This window comes from Tachysurus vachellii, chromosome 13 (assembly GCF_030014155.1).
Source record: "Tachysurus vachellii isolate PV-2020 chromosome 13, HZAU_Pvac_v1, whole genome shotgun sequence".
Lineage (NCBI taxonomy): Eukaryota > Metazoa > Chordata > Actinopteri > Siluriformes > Bagridae > Tachysurus > Tachysurus vachellii.
The window spans coordinates 7,885,255-7,905,818 of record NC_083472.1 but is presented as its reverse complement, the minus strand read 5'-3'; the positions used below and the strand labels follow the sequence as shown (position 1 = coordinate 7,905,818).

Here is a 20,564-nt window from a genome sequence, read left to right as displayed (position 1 = left end):
TGTTGCGGCAAAGAGATAGGCCGAAAGACTGACGTAATTGCTGGAAAGTTTGAACTTCTCTTTATGTTTAAGTGCTCCATTAAAAGGGCCTCTCATGTCTAAATGGTATGCTAATGGCCCGTTTTCTCAGACAGGTCTTTGGCCATGGTGCTCCTTCCACTGCCCCGGGCCCCGATCCACCCGACCATGCCAAGTTTCCCTGTACACTACCCACTCACCTCCTGTAGTGCAAAGCATACCTGATATAATGCTTTCTGTTTAACACTGACCTCTTGAATAAACAAATTCTGTCAAGCTATTCATGTCAATTTCTAGAAATTGGTTAAAAAATAACTAGGCAACACAATATCTGGTTTTGCAATTTCTGTTTATTAAGCTTATGATTATGATTTGCAAAGACAGCTCTGCTCGCTGTGATGAAGGTTTCCTACTCTGTTTACCAAGGAACATGTTCCCAGGTTTGAGAGAAAAACTTTCTACTAGAACGGGTGCTACAGTTTGAGCGGTCTCTCTGCGGACAGTTAATGTTTGACCTCAACAAGCAAAATCCTCAAACAAAATGAAGATGCATCTTTGCTGAGGGGAGGAACATATTGGCACATGGTTTTCCCATGATCATGCTGGGACTGTGGCATTGTGGTTATGAGGTCAGACCTGGGTTATGGAGCTCTGGATCCAACACATGTGTAGTGCAGTGCTCTTTTCCTTGCATGTACTTTCTCCACACTTTTCCGGCACAGGTGGATCATTTCTCGCTCCTGATGTGAACAAGTGAAAAGAATAAAGCGCTCAGTAAAGCAAGCACATCAGACCTTATTGACACCCACACCGGATTTATAGGGCTGTGGCCATGTGTGTGTGGGTTAGGGGAAGTGTGAAGCACATGGTTCACGGCTTAGCCTTACCTTCCTACTGGCAGTGTTTAAGAAACCAAGTTACTGTGGGGAATTGAGCTTTGGATTCTTCAAAGAAACAGCAGATGGAGAAGCAAGAAGAGAGCAAGAAGAGAAAGAGAGAGGGAGAGAGAGAGATGAAAAGTCCATAAGGTCAAAACGTGTGTTTCTATTTGCTGTTAAAAGAAATACTGTAAGTGAATTAGTCTGGCAGATGGCTGCTGATTCAATCTGCTCGGTCTGTTAAACAAGTCTACTCTGGATGGCTATATTGAAGCACTGCACTTGGACAACTAGGATTTAATGAAGCTATCCACTTCTTCTCTCTGTCTCTGTTCTTCGTTTTCCAAACATACTGTAGTTCTTATACATAATCCACTGAGGCAAACTCTCTTCTGGGGAATAATGAGGGAAACAAAACATATAGCATCAAATGTATGTAACATAAAATACTGTATATAAGCATGTAGCATATGTGCTCAGTTTGTTGAGGGACATTAAATACATTGTCCTAATGCACTTTAATGTGTATATTTTACATGGGTACATGAATGTAGTATACTTTTACAATTAAGGAAAATCCACCTGGAATAACATGAATATTAATCTTAATAACATATGTGAGATTCAGTGAGTCATGATTTATTTTTGTAATGAAAAGTTGAGGTCTGGTTTTTTGGTTTACCAATTGTTGGCTTATTTTCACTTTGGTTACTGGTTTCGATTACTACTGGTAGCAATAGAAACAGAAGGAATTAGCCTTGTTTCATCCCTGCCTTATACACCATTGCAGCAGCATATTAGTCCTTCAGTCTGTCCTACTCTCACATCTTTATCTGCACCCTTCAGTCAATGGCATTGTGCTCGTCATCTCACAGATGGTTACTACCCAAGCCGAGCCTCTGCTATAGCTCAGCATTGCATTATGCATGTCTCCTCCCTTGTAGAGTTGTATCTTTGGATATCTCATTATTTTAATATTAAAACATAGCATGAAATAGTCAGTGCGAAAAAAACAATTTCTTACTCTTTTGTTTTTAGGAACTAACGGAAAATTCCCATTGTCTCCTATATTTAATTTTTCTATTAATAATCACCATCATAACTGAAGTGGGGTCTAGCAGCCTGAGACCACACTGAAATTCTGGTGGTGGTGGTGGTGGTGGTGGTATTGGGGGATTAATAAACAGAGGTTTTTAGAATTTTTTATAATTTTAAAGAAAGTCAGTTACTGTTCACTATCTTACAAATTTAATATTCAAGATTCTGCACTATTTCTAGGTCTATTCAAATGTCAGTAAATTGGGGATATTGACCAGGTTTTGTATAAAAGGTCAGTTATTCCTCATGATTAATCTCTTCTGTTAAATCATGTGTTCAAATTCCATTCTGATGGATTTGATCAAAAATGATTATGAGGTTTTTCACAAACCGGTGGAGTCCATGCCATCTTGAGTGCACACTGTCATCAAAGCAAAAAAGGACACATACCAAATACTAAGAAATCTACTTTGACACTATTGACTATTCACTCGAGTTGTCATTAACAATATAATCCATCTATTCAAAATGCAAACCCTGTGTATGCAGGGAAGAGGTGGGAATCTATCCTGCATCCCTGGAGCAAAATTAGAAGCATCTTAATGTTCTCAGATATTTGGAACCAACTGTACGCTAGCAGTGTCTCCCTGTGACATCGGTGTGGCAAACAAATGCTAACATCTCACAGGAACAACAAAAATATACCCCCAGCCTGCACCTTAGAACCTACGCTGCTAATCACATTACAAATGCTTAAATATAATCATGCTGTATTTAACATGTTTCAGCACAAAGGACCACTCTTTACCTTTCGCAGCAAAAGATACACACTGAAAGTACAAATGTTTTCCCCTTAAGCGTACCACCCCAGTGAGGAGGCATGTTACTGTTTAGCAGTACCCTTTTTTTTTATTCTGAGAGGGTATGGAAGCAATTTATAACACGGTTGTCATGGACCTGTCTCAAACATGTTTACTTTCTGACCAGACGAGGGCACTGCGACTGCAACATGGTGAGATTTGAGGGAAAAATCAGTTGTGACTGTAGAATAGACTTAAGTTAATCACCACAAAAAGAGGAACTTCTCTCTGAATGGGTTTTGGGATGGCACAAAAATAGTTTGACTCAGCAACTATAGACTAGTTATTCTAAGAAATCCCACAGGCCACTTTTTTTTTCCAGCAAGCTTTCATTAGTAGACATTAGGAGCAAATGTGCATATGTGCTACTAACCGCCTCATAAACACAGAAGCACTAAAAAAAAAAATAAATCATTAGGGTGTATTATTTAAAGTAGAATATTCACTATTTCTAATTTTATCCATGATTACTTGCTTTGCACTTATGTGAGTGGTCTGTTTTTGTTTTTTTTCTTATTTGTGAATGGTACTGTATAGTTTACAGGAGGTTTGTATTACAGTGGAACCCCAAAGACCCCAAACATCATCCATTGACATCACACCAGAGAGCCAGTAGATGTGTGAAACGCAGCTTTTTGGGGGCTGGGTGCGTGTGTGTGTGTGTGTGTGGTGCGTGTGCGTGTGTGTGTGCGTGTACTCGCGCGCGCGCACTTCTCTGAGTGAACGCGCAAACTTTACGCGCGCACCTCAGAAGTTTCTCCTCGTTTGCCTTGTCTGTCTACAACTTCTACACCGGAGGATTTTGCCACTCGGATCAACTGAACGGAAAGTTTTCTTTTATACAGAGGAGACTTATTGACTCGGTTCTGTTTCAATTCATCCGCACACTTATTCCCACGTATACAATTACGCACAAGGGATATTATGTTAAACTAGTGCTGAATGATGTTCCTGTCGGGTTTCGGATGCTCACCTTTCCTGGTCTGAGCGGTAGAGATGCGGATGGATAGATGGATGGATAGATGGATGGATGGAAGTTTAACTTTTATTGAGTGAATCGTCTGAATCCACACGTCTGGAGGAGTTTTGCTGATTGGAGAATACGTTAGAATTGACTTAGTTTTATTGTTCTTTTCTTACTTTTTATGATTGGGGGAAACTGTGAGCAACTTTTGGAACAAGAACCGGATATTTGTAAAAGATTCCCGCACATTACTCCTTCTTTTTTAGCGTCTTGAGTTTGCCGCTAGCCTCCGCTGCGGGGACGATGGCACCGGCTGCGGCGCTCCAGCGCGGCTCCTTATTGGCTCTGCTGTGCGGCTTGCTGTGCCTGGTCGCGGCGCGCGCGTGTCCGCACAAGTGCAGCTGCTCGGGCTCGCACGTGGATTGCCAGGCGCAGGGCTTCAAGAGCGTACCGAAAGGCACCCCGAGAAACACCGAGCGTCTGTGAGTAGAGCCATGGATGCACATCAACATCGCACGCGCCTAACTGTCCGATCTGCATTCTATCATTATGTCTATACATAAAATTCATCCGATTATTAATTGACGTTAATGTAAAAGAGTTAACATTCCACATCGTTACTAAGCAAAACAAATCCTTAGTGTCCATACGGATCCGTGTCTGTTAATGCAAAGCATGCACGACCCAGTACATCAGACTTGTATTGCTATATATCAAAAGATGCACTTAATATGATATCAGCTGTCACTTTCACTGCAACCCATATTGCATTGACATTAGCCTGCTTTTGTTGCACTCGTGACAAACATGATGGTTCACTCAGACTGAGTTCATTGTGCTTTGAACAACCTGGGATTATAGTTAATGAACTAAAACACATCTAAATCAACTGACTGATTGAACTAACCAAGCTGATGGGATTAAATATATCAAGATGTGCAAGCATTCAAATAAATGAACGCAATGATTCAAGCAGTTCACGTTTAGTAAGCAATAAACTAGTAGGTTATTGACTAGTACTGCTGCTACATGGCTGTATATGACTGCTGGTACACTTGTATGATGTGTTAATAATAATCAACCTCCATTGTAACATGGAAAATCAGATAAAACAATACATAGGAGGAGATATTAAGACATGTAGACCTGTTGCTTGACTGATTACAGAGGAAGAGCAATAGCCCAGCATTGCAATCCTCACTGTCATTTATTTCAAATATCTCACAATAGAGTCAGAACTTATCCAGCTCTATAAACACAGAGGCAGAGATGGATACATTAACGAGATTTTGATAGCCGTGTTTGTCTGCATGTGGGCGTGTGATTTGCCATTTATATTTCACAGCCTTCTCAATGTTAGTACAACAAAAGCCAACAGTGCAACGAGCACAAATCTGACATATGTATTGCACAGCCCTTAGAGTCCAGCTGGATACACATGAGCACCGTATGAACACTGATTTAATTCTGTTATGCTAACAATGTGGTTTTGGATGTGTACTAAAAAAAATCCTTCATTAAATCGCTCATGAATATAATCTCAAATAATATTTACAATTGTGGTTCTTTTTGCTTTTTCCACACATACAAGCTTGTGAACTCGCTGCTTCACGATGATGTGCTGGAATGTGTGAAATATTACGCTCGTTCAAGCATTTCAAACATGGCATGACGTTTTAGGACGTTTTTTGAGTGGTCAGATGTTGAGTGTAAAACGGTTTGCTTTGGCAATTTGCTGGATCTGTTGTTAAAAGAAACATGCACGAGATCACAGAGCTCAGGAGGAGCCGATTCGTTGGTGAACATTAGATGTGAGAAGCTTAAATGCTGGACGTTTCTAAGCTTGCACTCTGTGAGAAAGGGTTTGTGAATGAATCTTTGATCTTTTGTGGTTCGTTGCATTTAAAAAATCGCACCTAGTAAGATTATACTTCTTATAAGCATAACAAATCCTAATAATCAGAATAAAACTGATATAAATATTCACAAATATATTAGGAAAGACATTCTACAATGCATGTGGTCATTTCCACAAGATACAAGATGTGCAACAATACATAGATATGTAAATATTCATCCAGGGCTAACTTTTATTAATTCTTTTGACAGAAAACTATCTATCTATCTATCTATCTATCTATCTATCTATCTATCTATCTATCTATCTATCTATCTATCTATCTATCAAAATTTAAAAGACACGCTATCTGTCTGACTATCTGTCTATATATCTATATATATATATCTCAAATTAAAAGAGTTGTTTTCTCTGAATGTAGCGTGACAAGAAAAACATACAAACTTTGACCAGAGGGTCTTTTGACCTTTGTAACCTACCGAACCCTCAGGGCTTTGGTTAGGAATGTCCACGTGAAGGAACATAAATTTAGGTGAGCCCCTTTATTCGCACAGTGGGATGTTTATTTGTTTACTTGCCCTGGTTTGGGTCTTGGTAAAGCACCTTTGTACCTAGCTGTAGCTGAGGATTTTAAAAATGTGACTAAAATTTGGTGTTAATGCTGGTTTGTAGGCTGCAGGATTAAGAAACTAGTTTGTCGCCTCAGAACTGCAGTACTCACAGAGGCCTTCACTTGCCATAAAGTCATTCCATAAAATATGGTTTCACGACCACTTAAAGTCCAGGTGCTGGCTGTATCTCTCTTGGGGTGGTTTATATGCTGCCACCGCTCCTGTAACACCCTGCAGTGTTGATGGGAGTGTAATGAGTGCACATCTGTCTCATGAACATGGCTAGTGGATAGTTCAGAGATATTTACGCTAAATGTTAGCTTTTGTTGATAGTATATGTGATTCTTCACTCACTGATTGTATATGTTTGTATCTGCACGTGTGTGTGTGTGTGTGAATGTGTGTAGGTTTGTGTGAATTTGTGTTTGAGAATAACACAGTGTGTGTTTATGTGTTTGTGTCTGCACATGTGTATGTATGTGTTACTTTATGCACAAATATGTGTGTATGTGTTTATGAGTGCACGTGTGTGTATGTGTGTGTTCCAACAAGCACACACATACACACAGTGTTATCCTCTTACACACACATATACATGCTCACTCTCGCTCACATGTGTCGCATGCACATGCCGGCTGACTGACAGAGTTTTCACAGCGGCCAGTCGCTCTCGCTCTTTGCATTTTGGGAGCACAATATGGCACATTGTGGCTGGCGCAGTATGGTGCTGGCTCTCATCAGAAGTCCACACTGAAATGAGAGAGATAGAAAGAATGAGCCAAGTGCCATTCTCTGTCCCTTTACACCCCCAGCATGCCTCAGTGTATTTCAGCAAAGAAGCAGGAGTGGGAATGGCATCCTGTCTTACTGGAACAATGTGCAGTCACTTACTGGAACTATCTATCTATCTATCTATCTATCTATCTATCTATCTATCTATCTATCTATCTATCTATCTATCTATCCTAAAAATATTGCTAATCTATCTATCTATCTATCTATCTATCTATCTATCTATCTATCTATCTATCTATCTATCTATCTATCTATCTATCTATCTATCCTAAAAAAATATTGGTAATCTATCTATCTATCTATCTATCTATCTATCTATCTATCTATCTATCTATCTATCTATCTATCTATCTATCTATATTAAAAAATATTGGTAGTCTATCTATCTATCTATCTATCTATCTATCTATCTATCTATCTATCTATCTGTCTGTCTGTCTGTCTGTCTGTCTGTCTGTCTATCTATCTATCTATCTATCTATCCTAAAAATATTGGTAATCTATCTATCTATCTATCTATCTATCTATCTATCTATCTATCTATCTATCTATCTATATTAAAAAATATTGGTAGTCTATCTATCTATCTATCTATCTATCTATCTATCTATCTATCTATCTATCTATCTATCTGTCTGTCTGTCTGTCTGTCTGTCTATCTATCTATCTATCTATCTATCTATCTATCCTAAAAATATTGGTAATCTATCTATCTATCTATCTATCTATCTATCTATCTATCTATCTATCTATCTATCTGTCTGTCTGTCTGTCTGTCTGTCTGTCTGTCTGTCTGTCTATCTATCTATCTATCTATCCTGAAAATTATTGGTAATCTATCTATCTATCTATCTATCTATCTATCTATCTATCTATCTATCTATCTATCTATCTATCTATCTATCCTAAAAATATTGGTAATCTATCTATCTATCTATCTATCTATCTATCTATCTATCTATCTATCTATCTATCTATCTATCTGTCTATCTGTCTGTCTGTCTGTCTGTCTGTCTGTCTATCTATCTATCTATCCTGAAAATTATTGGTAATCTATCTATCTATCTATCTATCTATCTATCTATCTATCTATCTATCTATCTATCTATCTATCTATCTATCTATCCTGAAAAATATTGGTAATCTATCTATCTATCTATCTATCTATCTATCTATCTATCTATCTATCTATCTATCTATCTATCTATCTATCTATCTATCTGTCTGTCTGTCTGTCTGTCTGTCTGTCTGTCTGTCTGTCTGTCTGTCTGTCTGTCTCCAGTTTCCAGTGTTGAGTTATTTGAAGAAGAAATCTTTCTCCACATAAACATTAAGCAGTAGATCACAGGACTGGACAAAACAGGAATTCATTATTTAGTCAAACAGAAGCTCTAATGTGGAGCCCTGTGCCATATTTTGGTTGCCCTGAAACTGATTAACAACATATGGGAAGCTAGTTAAGTGTACTAATGAATTTATTTATTTTAATTGAGTATGTTGGTGTAATCTTCTTGGAGGTTTCTAATGTAGACTAAAGTATCCTCGATTAAGGATAAGCAAAGTCATTAGCCAAGGTTTCAGCTAGTGTTCAGTACTTCTGTTACTGTACATACCCTGAGCCTGCACTTTATTAGGAAAAGCTGTACACCTGCACATTCATGCACTTATCTGATCATCCTGTGACAGCAGTGCAAAGCAAAAAAATCATGCAGGTCAAGAGTTTGTGTAATGTTCACATCACACACCAAAAATCTCTGTGACTTTAACCGTGGCATGGTTGTTAGTGCCAGATGGGCTGGTTTGGGGATTTCAGAGACTGCTGATTTCCTGGGATTGTCACACACAGTATTCTCTAGAGTTCACACAGAATGGTGCAAAAAAAAAAAAAAAAAAAACATCCTATGAGTGGAAAGTCTGCAGGATGAAACACCTTGTTGATGAGACAGATCAGAGAAAAAAGATTTTTATACCCTGTGCTGTGTAAATTCCTTTTGCCTAGAGACAAAAGGTCTGTCATCGACCAGATCACGATCTGGATAATGTGTGTAGTTCAGCAGGTGGTGAGATTCCAGTCATGAAGCTTGCCCTGTTGTTGGTTACAGTACTAAGGTGCGTCCGTCCTACCACAGCGAAGCATGTTCAATATAAATAGAGCTACATGCTAAAAGAAAAAATTTCTGTTTATCCTGAGCTCATAGACTACAAAATTTCCCTTCCTTTGGTGTCACATGAAAATGATTCCTATTAATGAACTATACCAAGTATCTCTTGATGGATAAACACTAAATATGTTAAGCCTACTTTTTTTTTAAACAAATAATAACAATAATCACAATGATGGCAAAAACAAATAATAGTTTTAAAAAAATGCATCAAGTTATCAAAAGAATCATTTAAAAGAATTGTTTTGTGGAACGGTGAATCATATCAAGACGAGGTTCTGAGGTCAGGAGTAGATGCAGTTAAGAGGCACAACATGAACGTGTTTATATTTGATGTACAGCCGCTTGGTCAGGAGATGGATTTGAGGTCTTCAGTGTCCTCCTGAACCCAGCACAACATGTGTGAAATCTGCGCACGGGTGGAACGTCTGTAGCGCAGCCTGCCAGGCAGCTGCTGGCTGTGCTTGCGGGCATGGACTTCTGGGAAACATCAGGAACCGAGCGTCTTAGCCAGGACTGGCAGTAAAGATTGTGTGTTTTAAACGAAACACTTGGCTGGAGAACCTCACGTCAAAGTCATTAATGTCCTCAATAGGGTCTCAGTGAAAAGAAGGGACATTGAGGTCTTTATCGTCCTCCAAGTGTGTGTCATGCTTTAATCCTTGACCGGGTTTGATTGTGTGCATGCTTCGTGGTCGTCTCAGGTTAACGAGGGCCTGCTTTTGTTATGGGAGCTTTGTCACCAAAGCAAACCCTGACTCCTAATTATCCCATGTCATTTTTCAGCCTAACTGGATACAATACGTTTATTCTGATGACATACATCATGACATGTTTTGCCTTTCTCACAGTAATAGAAGCTAAATCAACACATGTCCCCTAACACAGTGGTTTGCATCTAGCAACCTGTTAAACAAAAGGATCAAGATGGAATTTCTTAGTAATTCTTCGTCAGGATGCTGCCACGCCCGAGTGGTTTGAATCCGGACCAGTGTTGTCTCTGTCAGATCCAGGAGCTGACCCTTTCGGCTTTGATGAGATTTACGCGAGCCATCCATTGAACCAGGAGCTGGCCTGGTTTTAAACAAGCCTCCTGCTGAATAAACAGAAGCCGTGGAGATCTGGCAGGGCCGGCGTTCTTAAATATGGTCAGGACAGCTCAGGATTTATTTTGCTTCTGCTGTTTCCCTCTTGCAATGACGTCCATAAACGTATGCCACACTCACTTTATTTGTTCATATCGGTAATTTTCTTTGTTCTCCGTTTGTTCTTGGCCGTGCCCTGAGTGCCGGGTTACAGATGGGTCCTGCGAGGCCTAGCTGTCATTTATGCCTTTAGCTGAGAAAGCTTAGAAATGCCCTGTCACCCCTCATCCTCATGTTTCTGCCGGATTTAAGAATTTGTAGACTGCGGACGTTTGGCCGTCTGAGCAATCGTCTGCCAGTGTTTTTGGAAATAAATGATCTAGAGAGTAAACAGACGCAAATGAAATATGAAACAATTCATTTTTGTCTGGTCTGCTTAATGTGACGAGAGTTTCCTTTAGCCAGGAATGCAGCAACACGATATGGGAATGATAATATTTACTAAACAAAAGCCTCCCTGAGACAGACCCCCAGCCAGATACAATGAAAAGTGTAACCTTTTACTGGCACATTCCCTCTTTTACAGTATCTGCCAAAGGTTCTGATGATGTAGATGCTTTTCTTGTTGAACTGCAATATGATCTCTCACAGTGATGATTTAAAAAGCTTTGTGTTGTTTTAGACCACTGTGAAAAGGTACAAAACAAAATCTTTTTAGCTTTGCTGAACTTTCAAAACTCGAACCAAATGTTGGCACGGATGGTGTAGACAGCAGTGACGCTGTGCAGAACAGCCGTAGTTATTATATTGTCCTTAAGAACTTATGCCCAGTGGAGACGTGTGGTGACCATATGACGCTCTGCTGCTGGCGGATGAAAGACGAGGGGGCCGATCTTTTATTTCGTCTAAGGTGGGGTAATAAACCGCTTTATTTGATCTTATACAAGTGCGAACAAACAAGCCTGCTAGCAAGATGCCATCTACTGCAACAAGATCTTAGACAAATAGTGTGTTGCGAACGTAGGAGAGCTTTGCGGTAGGTGTTCAACTGCCCAGAATACAAAGGGTTGATAAGAATCATATTAAAACACAGCTGCACGTGCTCACAAAGCTCCCTCTTTTGTCTTCATTAGGAATCCATTGAGAAGTGACTGATTAATTGAAGGTAGAGAGTAGAGCTGTCACGCAAAGCTACTATCGGTATCTGCGTTTGTTGAGCGTTCTTAATATTCGTGTCTGTATTCGAAATCAGAACTGGAAATCATTTAGGAAGCAGGGTTCCCACGCGTCCTGGAAAACCTGGAAATCCTGGAAAATTAATGACCAATGTTCCAGTCCTGGAAAACACATGGAAAATGAGAGAAAACATAAATTGTCCTGGAAAAAATCTTGTTGTCCTGGAAAATTATTATTTTTAAATGTTCTTGATCATTTAAAGAACAGTTTACAACTGGTCGAAACAATTAACGTTAGTAACAGAAAGCGCTCTGTACAGGGACGCCGAGTTTTGACGGGTTTTTTGTTATGCTGTTTAATCTCGCTGTGACGGATGACGCTGTCTTGTGTTGGCGGTTTCAAGCACTAGGAATGGTTTAAGTGCTCGAATGTTTTCAGCAAATGGTGACGGGTAAGCAGGATATATTAACCTTGTTAATCTGAATATCATGTGCAAGGGGAATGCACAGCAAACTAAAGCATGCATGACGGCATTGGTCTGAGAAAGGAGAGGGTATTAATATGTGCGGTCTTTTTATTTTATAAATGTTGAAATTTCATTCACATGACAAATTGTCTTTAAAAGTGTAGTTAAGTAATAGCCATAAAGTGTACGTTGTTTTTAAGACTTCTGGAGAGAAAAACATATTAATTTAGGCTGCGAATCTGTGAGCCTTGTCTTTTTTTGCTAAATTTGAAATGTCCTGGAAAATGATCTCTGAAAAAAAGTGGGAACCCTGAGGAAGGTTTTAGAAGGTTAACAGAATCTTCTAGAAAAGGCTGTACTTCCAGTCATCATGGTTCCTACAGTATAAGGTGGCAGTTCATTATCACACCTTTATGAACTTGCAGGAAAAAGTTCTTGTAATAAATAAACAGTTTGGTCATTTAAGAATGACACAAATTGTTCAGCATGAAAGAAATCAATTTAATATAAATGAAATGATTGTTTTTCGGAGACCCCAGTAGACACATGCAGCTCTGTGGGCAGCTCTATGTGGTGTGCGCTGGATAAATGGAGCATCCACTTTGTAAATAAATCCAAAATGTGTGTGCACCACTGTTAACTTGTCTCCTATGGAAAGACAACGAAAAAGAAGAAGTCTTTTTCCCTTGTCTAGTGCCAGAACTTTTGAGCTACTTTCGAGTGTTTTTTGTGCAGTTTTTGAGATTTACTCTCCAACACGTTGAATATAGTCCAAATGAATTAGTAGTTGCTATTAAAAGATTACATAAAACAAATTTAAAAGATTATTTAATCTATTTCTAGGAATATTTTGATATTATTAAAGCTTTAAAGGCAATAAAATATTATTGTTTTGGGCTCATTTTAAGCATTAATATGTGTAAAGAAGGGGGGCATGGTGGCTTAGTGGTTAGCACGTTTGCCTCACACCTCCAAGGTTGGGGGTTCGATTCCCACCTCCGCCTTGTGTGTGTGGAGTTTGCATGTTCTCCCCGTGCCACGGGGTTTTCCTCCGGGTACTCCCAATGTGTGTGCCCTGCGATGGGTTGGCACTCCGTCCAGGGTGTATCCTGCCTTGATGCCCGATGACGCCTGAGATAGGCACAGGCTCCCCGTGACCCGAGGTAGTTCGGATAAGTGGTAGAAAATAAGTGAGTGAGTATTTGTAAAGAAGCAAAATGATCTGGAAAAGAATCAAAAAAATGAAAAAAGCTTGTAAATAATAATAAAAAATGCCTTAAAGCTTAATAATATAAGTATATTTGGTATGAGATTTTTTTTGTCCTCTGGGATCCCAGTCACAATTCAGACCCTGAGTCTGAATGTGAAGGGATTTTCTTGTAGGGGGAAAAAAAACCCCATATGAATAATGTCTCTCTTACTCATATGTGAATTTGTTTTCATTTTGAACACATTATCAGTTCATTATGAAGAATCTGTTCATATTCGGTTAAATCCCTGGTAGACATCATCCCAACAAACATGTTGATGTAAATCCTTATCAGTTACTCCTACATGCGTTGTTGGAGGTCTGTTTGTGTTTTGGAAAATAACTTACTGCAGGTCCATGTTTTATTCGGGGCTGAATGATATCACCAGTAACCGTTTAGAATATTAGCCTAACTAACAATTTTAACGAATACGAAGAGCAGTGAATTGAAATGATTGTATGTTTGACCTTCCCTCTTTCTGCTTTTAAATAAAATAAGTACAAGAAGCTGAAAGGACTCAAGGTAATGAAATTACTAAAATCGTTTGAATAAACTCGACTGTACGTGGTTTAGAGTGCGGTCGTCTCGCGTCTTGCCAGAGCCGGAATATTCCGCAGATGAAAACCACTCGGCGGGGCAGTCCAAACTCAAGACGAGCAAATCAATTAGGATTCCAAACAGTGTTCCGAAGCTTTGCAGAGGAAATGGAGCATACCTATCTGCTTCTTGCGGACCAGACGCGCCGTCTTTAAAGGAAATAACAGGAGATTGCGGCGGGAAACGCATTGTGAAGTGTGGATCGTATAGAGGCCGGTGTTTTCATAAACATTCTTCTGCCATGACTTTACGGGTTTAAGGGATCTTGTGGATGAATCAAATTCTCACCGCAGATCAATTCACATTTGCACTGCTTTCTTTTTTAGATACTGTAAATGCCGTGTGAGATCTAAGGCAAATTTAGGTCATGCTGCATGCAGGTTCACAATGGCGTACATTTATCCTGCTGCTGCTTTAATAACTTCATGTGGGTGTTCAGCCTCAGGGGGAACGCACTGTTAAGTGCAGAGCAACCTGCCATTCTGCTTGTCACTTTATCCCTTCTAGAACAATATGAATGAGAACAAAAGCCAACGGTGGGGCAGCTTTATCTCTGACCTCCAGCTTGTCAAAGTGACTTCAGGGTTCAGTTGTGGCAGTTCTTCGCTTAACTCCCCGGGTTTTTGAACATATAGTGTAGCGTAGTGACAGAGAGAAGGATGGCTGGATTAGCAGAGAGGGCAGTTTAGAAAAGGAGGCAGGAAAGATAAAGCTTTTAGATTCATCACTCGGAGCTGGTGAGAGGAAGAAAATGAATGGATAGGACAGGAATGGCGAATGATAGTACTGGTTAAAACTCACTTTTTTTTAAAGACAGATACAATATCTTGAGGGAAAAAAAGACAGGGCTGATTGGCATAGCATATTAAGTATGCTATATTTTAGGTATGATTTATGTTAAATAAACGAATCACACGCCGAGAATTTAAGGATTAAAGATTAACGGGAATAACGACAGAAAGAAACTTGGATTTAAAATGAAGAATTATTTCATAACAAGCCCTAAATCATTCATTTGTGTTACACGTTCTCTTTGGTCACCCCACTAGAGCTACCAAACTGTAGGATTTACAAGTACAGATTACCCATAATGCACTATGAGTTTTTTTATAGCCAAAAATGATGGATATGCCTGTGTCCACGTTTCCATTCATACAGTAAGCCTTTTCCTGAGTAGCTCGTGTGTTTTGTTAAAACCTACATTGCTAGACGTCGTCGTTCTGGGGCATTTGAGATCCATTTTTGGCTTGGCTGATATAGAGTATGGATGTAGGAGGGGAGAGAAGAATATGCATTGAGAGAGAGAAAGAGCGAGAGAGAGAGAGAGAGAGAGAGAGAGGGATTGGATAGAGGTACAATAAGAGGGGGAGAGAGGAGGAGATTTTGTTAGTGTATGTCAAGTCTCCTCAGTGCCTGTGTGCTATAATATGTCTAAAATATGGCTCATATTAGTGCCCCTGATGTGCATTTTGTGGAGTAGGGGAAGTCTTTTGAAATTCAATATGCCTTTAAATCAGATTTATAAATGTTTATTTATATTATGTGAACCACACTGGGCCAACTGGAGATACGGCCACTATGCTTATGTGTGTGTGTGTGTGTGTGTGTGTGTGTGTGTGTGTGTGTGTTCTGATTCCTACACTGTGGTCCCTAGGATCTTCAGTGCACAATGTTTTTACAGGCCCAAGTACATCTTTATCTTCAGTATATACATTTGTAGATGTAGTACAAATATAGATAAGGTAATTGCATGGAAACAAGAGAACTCCCAGCCTCCGAAAGCCGATTTCTCAGAAACTTAAAGAACTGTAGAAAAATAACAGTATATAATCTCTTTTTTTTATATACCCGAGGCTCGCATTGTGTTTCAGGACATACACACACACACTACTACTGCACCAAACCATCTGCAATTCCCGACACAGTCATGACTGACAAATCATCTGGCTTGTTTTGTGGCTTGTAATTAAAAACAAGAGCAGTATGATTGATGCCATGTAAGTGTTTTTGAACGCCGCACATCGCTGGTGGTGATGGGTAGAACAAATCGTTCTGTTTTTGCTCAGGACGTTCCTGTGCGTGACTGAGTGTGGGTTTGCGTCGGAACCGCAGATGGCCGCATCGATCCGAAGCATTGATCTGTGTTGTTTCTGACATTTCTTTTCTACGAGTAAATCTATGTGTAAACATATGGATTCTATAAACATATACATTAGCAAATCTATTGTCCTTCAGGTCCTTTCACCTTCTGCTCAGGTTGGCATGATGGGAAAACAGCTTACTGGGAATGTAGGTACCAACGTTAGAGTTTCCTGAGTGCTGCTACTGGGCTCTGGATATTTTTTTGGAGTTAAATTGCTAGATAGTGCATAGACACAATCTTTATACTGTCTTTCCTCCTCAGCTACACCATATAATCGATCTAAACATTGTTCTCTTCCTCTGTCGAGTTAGTGAGCACAATCCTGAGTATATGTTGTTCTCTTTCATTTATTTTCATGTCTTTGTCCTATAATATCATCTATTTGCCTTTATGTAGAAACACATCATTTTAGTTAATGACCGACAAAAAGAACTTCTTGATTTGTCTTGTTTAGCCTATAGGAGGTAAAAAAAATAATAATAAATGTTGAGATTGAAATATTGAATATTTTTAGATCATGTTGAACATTTTTATTTATTGTGTGTTACGGATATAGTGAGGTGCTAGTGCTTTTTGTAACTCTATCATTCATTCATTCATTCATTTAATAATAAAACTACTTCATTAATCAAACTACTTTATAATGGCCATGACCAGGGGTAGGGGATACACCCTTTGCATGTCCACACACACACACACACACACACACACACACACACACACACACACACACACACACACAAATTCATTTACATCTAGGGGCTATATAAGGAAATTAAAATGTTCACAGGTCAGTTGATATTCAGCATTTTCCTGGTGGTTCAGCTGCAAGTTTCTGTGCTCACAACACCGTGGCTCGGGTTTTATTCCAGGCCAGGGAACCGACCCAGCCAATATGGGGGTTAACGCTGAGTGTTGGTCCAAAGCCCGGGAGGGGACGGTTGTGTCAGGAAGGGCATCTGGTGTTTTTTAAAAAAGTGCCAAATCAAAATCTGCTGATCAGATGGTCCTCTGTGGTGACCCCAAACAGGGAGCAGCTGAAGGGTAACAACAACATTTGACTAACAGCTTTGTCTTTGTTAAATACTGCGACTTGTGGACATAACCAGTATTTTTCAGTAACATGGCTCCGTTGGTTTGTTGGTGGTTTGTCAGTCAATCTAAATGTTTATACGTATTGTTTATCGTCTGTCATCAGTATCACAATATGAGCAATACTTTTCCACATCACACACCCCTACTTCAAACCAAGCCTCCATCTAAAGAAATAAAATCAAAAGGAATTAGTATCTGTATAACTTAGAGGAAATGGATCAAAATGAAAATGTTTTATTGCTCATCTCTGATGGGAGGCAAGGTGGCTCAGTGGATGTCTGTTGAGAGGATCTTGCCTTTGTCAGGGTTTCTACAAAGCAGAAACGAGAGCTCAGTTTTGTGCAGCTCTTTCAGAACCGGACATCCACAGAGGAGCAGTAATGTGTCCTGACAAACTCTGGCGTCCGAATACATAAACATTCAAGCATCTGGAGGTCTAGACTACGAGCATCATAGAGAGAGAGTACACTGTGATTATACTGTGTTTGTAATAAGTGTGATGGACAGGATAATTAATCTTTCTTTCTTTTTTTTTCTCTTTTTCTAACAGAGACCTGGACAGGAATAACATCACACGAATCACCAAGGTGGACTTTTCTGGACTGAAAAACCTCAGAGTTCTGTAAGCTTTCCACATCACAAGACTTTAAAATCTCCTCAATCCTAAAGCGTGAAACTGTCAAAACCTTCTACAGTACGTGTCCCAATTGTGGTGCAGGAAAGGATTACTATGTAGCACACATCATAATATAGCATACAGATGTTTAATCCGAGTCAGTCTGACACATTGGACATGAACTTCTTTGCCGAGTGTGAAGTCACTGTATCATGTTCAGTCATGCTTAAAACTTGTACTGAAGTCTAGGAGACACGGAAGTGCGCACTTTACACATCCACCGTGTTGAACTAAAATAAACACCTTATGGCTGGTCTCGCCATGCCATGCAGCGCACTCGGGTTTGTCTAGTCGGTGGCGCACTGCCAGAGCGAGTGTGTTAGGAGCTTAATGACTTCAATCATTCAGTTCTCTGTGCTACTGAACTCCCGAGGACGGGCCTGTAAAGCCGAAGTGGCATTTAGGTAAAAATAAACATGAAAAAAACAGAAATTAATGAATGATAACAAGTGGAGGCAGGCTGGCATAGAGTATCTTTAAAAACTAACAGCTCTGCACTGACCCCTGGGAAGCCTCACTCCCCCTTATCGGTCTGGAACGCTGGTACCGTGATCCCCTCCATCTGATAACGTGAGTCAAGCCTTTACACACGTTCGCAGCTGAAGCCTTAAAGGGTAAAACCTGGTGTGCAGACCCAGAGTCTCCCATAAGACTTTCACCTAGTTAGCACTAAAGGCAAGAACAACACAACGTACTTTGCAAATACCATGTGTGTTAGCTCAGGCTTTAAAGCAGAAAGTCCCCTGTTCTCCTCCTCCATCTCCTTTTTTCATCCCTGTGAAGCCTAGGTGTTTGCCTGTGTCCCATATGTTTCTAGAGTATACTTCAAAACCGTCAAAGGCGAGTGACTGAGAATTGAAGCAAAAGAAACATCTATTGTTCCTCACCGCTCACCAAAGCCCATCTGGAGGGGATTGAATAAAATTACTTTTAATGCCAATACATAAAGCAGCAGGGGATTGATCCCCTATTTGTATGAATAAGCCAGAATCTAATTCAGTTCTTAGCCTCATTTGAGGCATAAGCTCTAAGATATGTTTTGTTATCAACAAAGAATGCAGTTGTTGCAGATGAAAAGTTAATGAATATAAATTTTTGCTCCATCTGGCGCATTAAAACATTTTATTTTATCTACACTACACCACATCTGAGATACAGATCTGTCTCTACCTACTGTGTCATCTCTCTCTGAAAAAAAAAAAAAGACGGCTTGTGTATAAACATTTTCTTTAAAAGGCCGAAGCAAAGCTCCAAATTAGAGGCTCGGGATATTTTAGTCCACCGCTGCCTGATTTGCCTTATAGTTGTGCTCGAGTATCAGTCAGTGGCAGACTGCTTGGGCTTCCCATGCATGTCACTGCATGTTGGCTCTAATTCAGACAGACGCAAATCTAAACAAGAATTGGCCGTAGAGATGTAGTGCCTTTGTAATGCATCTGGAAATCTTTAGGGGCCCTGTAACATGACATGGTGTTCAGAGTATAGGGGCAAACCGAACCTACATGCCAGGACCTCACAGGCGTGTCTGACATCACGATCACATTCCTGTCACGATCACAGAGGTAAATCGAGATCCTGATCGAACGTGGTTAAGCCTATCGTTGTGTTGTGACGAGACAAAGTTAGGAGGCCTTTTATGCAAAAGTCATTCATCAATAGTTACGAATCAATACAGGATAACTAAACTCAGTAGATAATATGCTGGGATATGAAAAGTCCCACAGCCACTTTTTGGGCCCTTGACAAAGGCTCTTATATCTTAACTCCCACTCAGATGTATTAAAAGAGATAAATGTAAGTCGCTCTGGTTAGGTGTGTCTGCCAAATGCCATAAATGTAGTCAATAGTCTACAGTTTTTTTTAAAGCGAGTTTATTGTGTCGTAGTTGAAGATCGGATTGGATAACAACAGTGTTCTTCCTCCACAGACATTTGGAGAACAATCAGATCAGTGTGATTGAAAGAGGAGCATTCCAGGATCTCAAACAGCTGGAGAGGCTGTAAGTATAAGCGTCAAAACTCTTAATACATGACAAAACATTTCAACTCAACCCCTCGTATTGATTTCTATTGATTTTTCACACATAAAGGATTCTGTATGACCATAAATTCTGTCTCAGTTTAAAATACACCTTTAACCCTTGTATGTTGTTCGTATATTTGTTCGTGGGTCTGGTCGACCCGCTGCATTTTTGGGTTTTAATTTCAACACAATCAAAAATTTTATGTTAAAATACTCAATATTAATGTTTACTTCATTCTAATTACAAGCAATATAAACAGCATATCGTCGCTGTCGGGCGGAATCCTCGTATCTCCAAAACCGATATTTTTCAGGAAATGAAAAAAACGCCGTACCTTATCTGCAGTGCACAGGGTTTAGTCCGCGTTGCAGTGGATTGTCTTGCGTTAAATTCCTGTCCTCAGACGAGCACCAGAACTAGAGGGGGTCAAGATTTTTTTTCTTTGAGCCCAGTGTTTTGAAGACATTTACCTCAGAAGACGTGTTGATTTGTTGCGACTCTTATTAAGGAGAAATATGCCACGAATCTCTCCCGCAGAGTGAGGAAGAGGTGGATAGTTGAAGTGTCCAATGGAGTTATGAGATTTGCGCTCAAGCTATTTTCAAGACTTTAGATTGGTTAATAACTTGTAAAAATATCAGACCCACGTGGGGACTGACCAATAGTATCGATATGTGAAAAAATATGAAATTGACCAAATTTGGACATACGAGGATTCCGCCCAACAGCGACGCTATATGGTTAATATTTGCCCTTTACCTTTATTACATCACATTTTTTAATTAAGGTGCTACTCATTTTTTGTTGTTTTTTAATAAAATGTAATAAAAAATAAAAAAAAAAAAGAAAATCAAATTTAATCAAGTTAT

General features: G+C 39.6%; 1 protein-coding gene across 1 annotated transcript in view; it reads left to right on the top strand.

Moving 5' to 3' along the window:
- The first annotated feature begins 3,503 nt into the window (after nt 1-3,503).
- The window catches only part of slit3 (slit homolog 3 (Drosophila)), a 167,390-nt gene continuing 150,329 nt past the window's right edge, over nt 3,504-20,564 (top strand). The window contains exons 1-3 of the mRNA XM_060884926.1: nt 3,504-4,240; nt 17,547-17,618; nt 19,600-19,671. Coding sequence (XP_060740909.1) covers nt 4,062-4,240; nt 17,547-17,618; nt 19,600-19,671 — 323 coding nt within the window. The 5' untranslated portion in view covers nt 3,504-4,061. The remainder of the gene's footprint in view (nt 4,241-17,546; nt 17,619-19,599; nt 19,672-20,564) is intronic.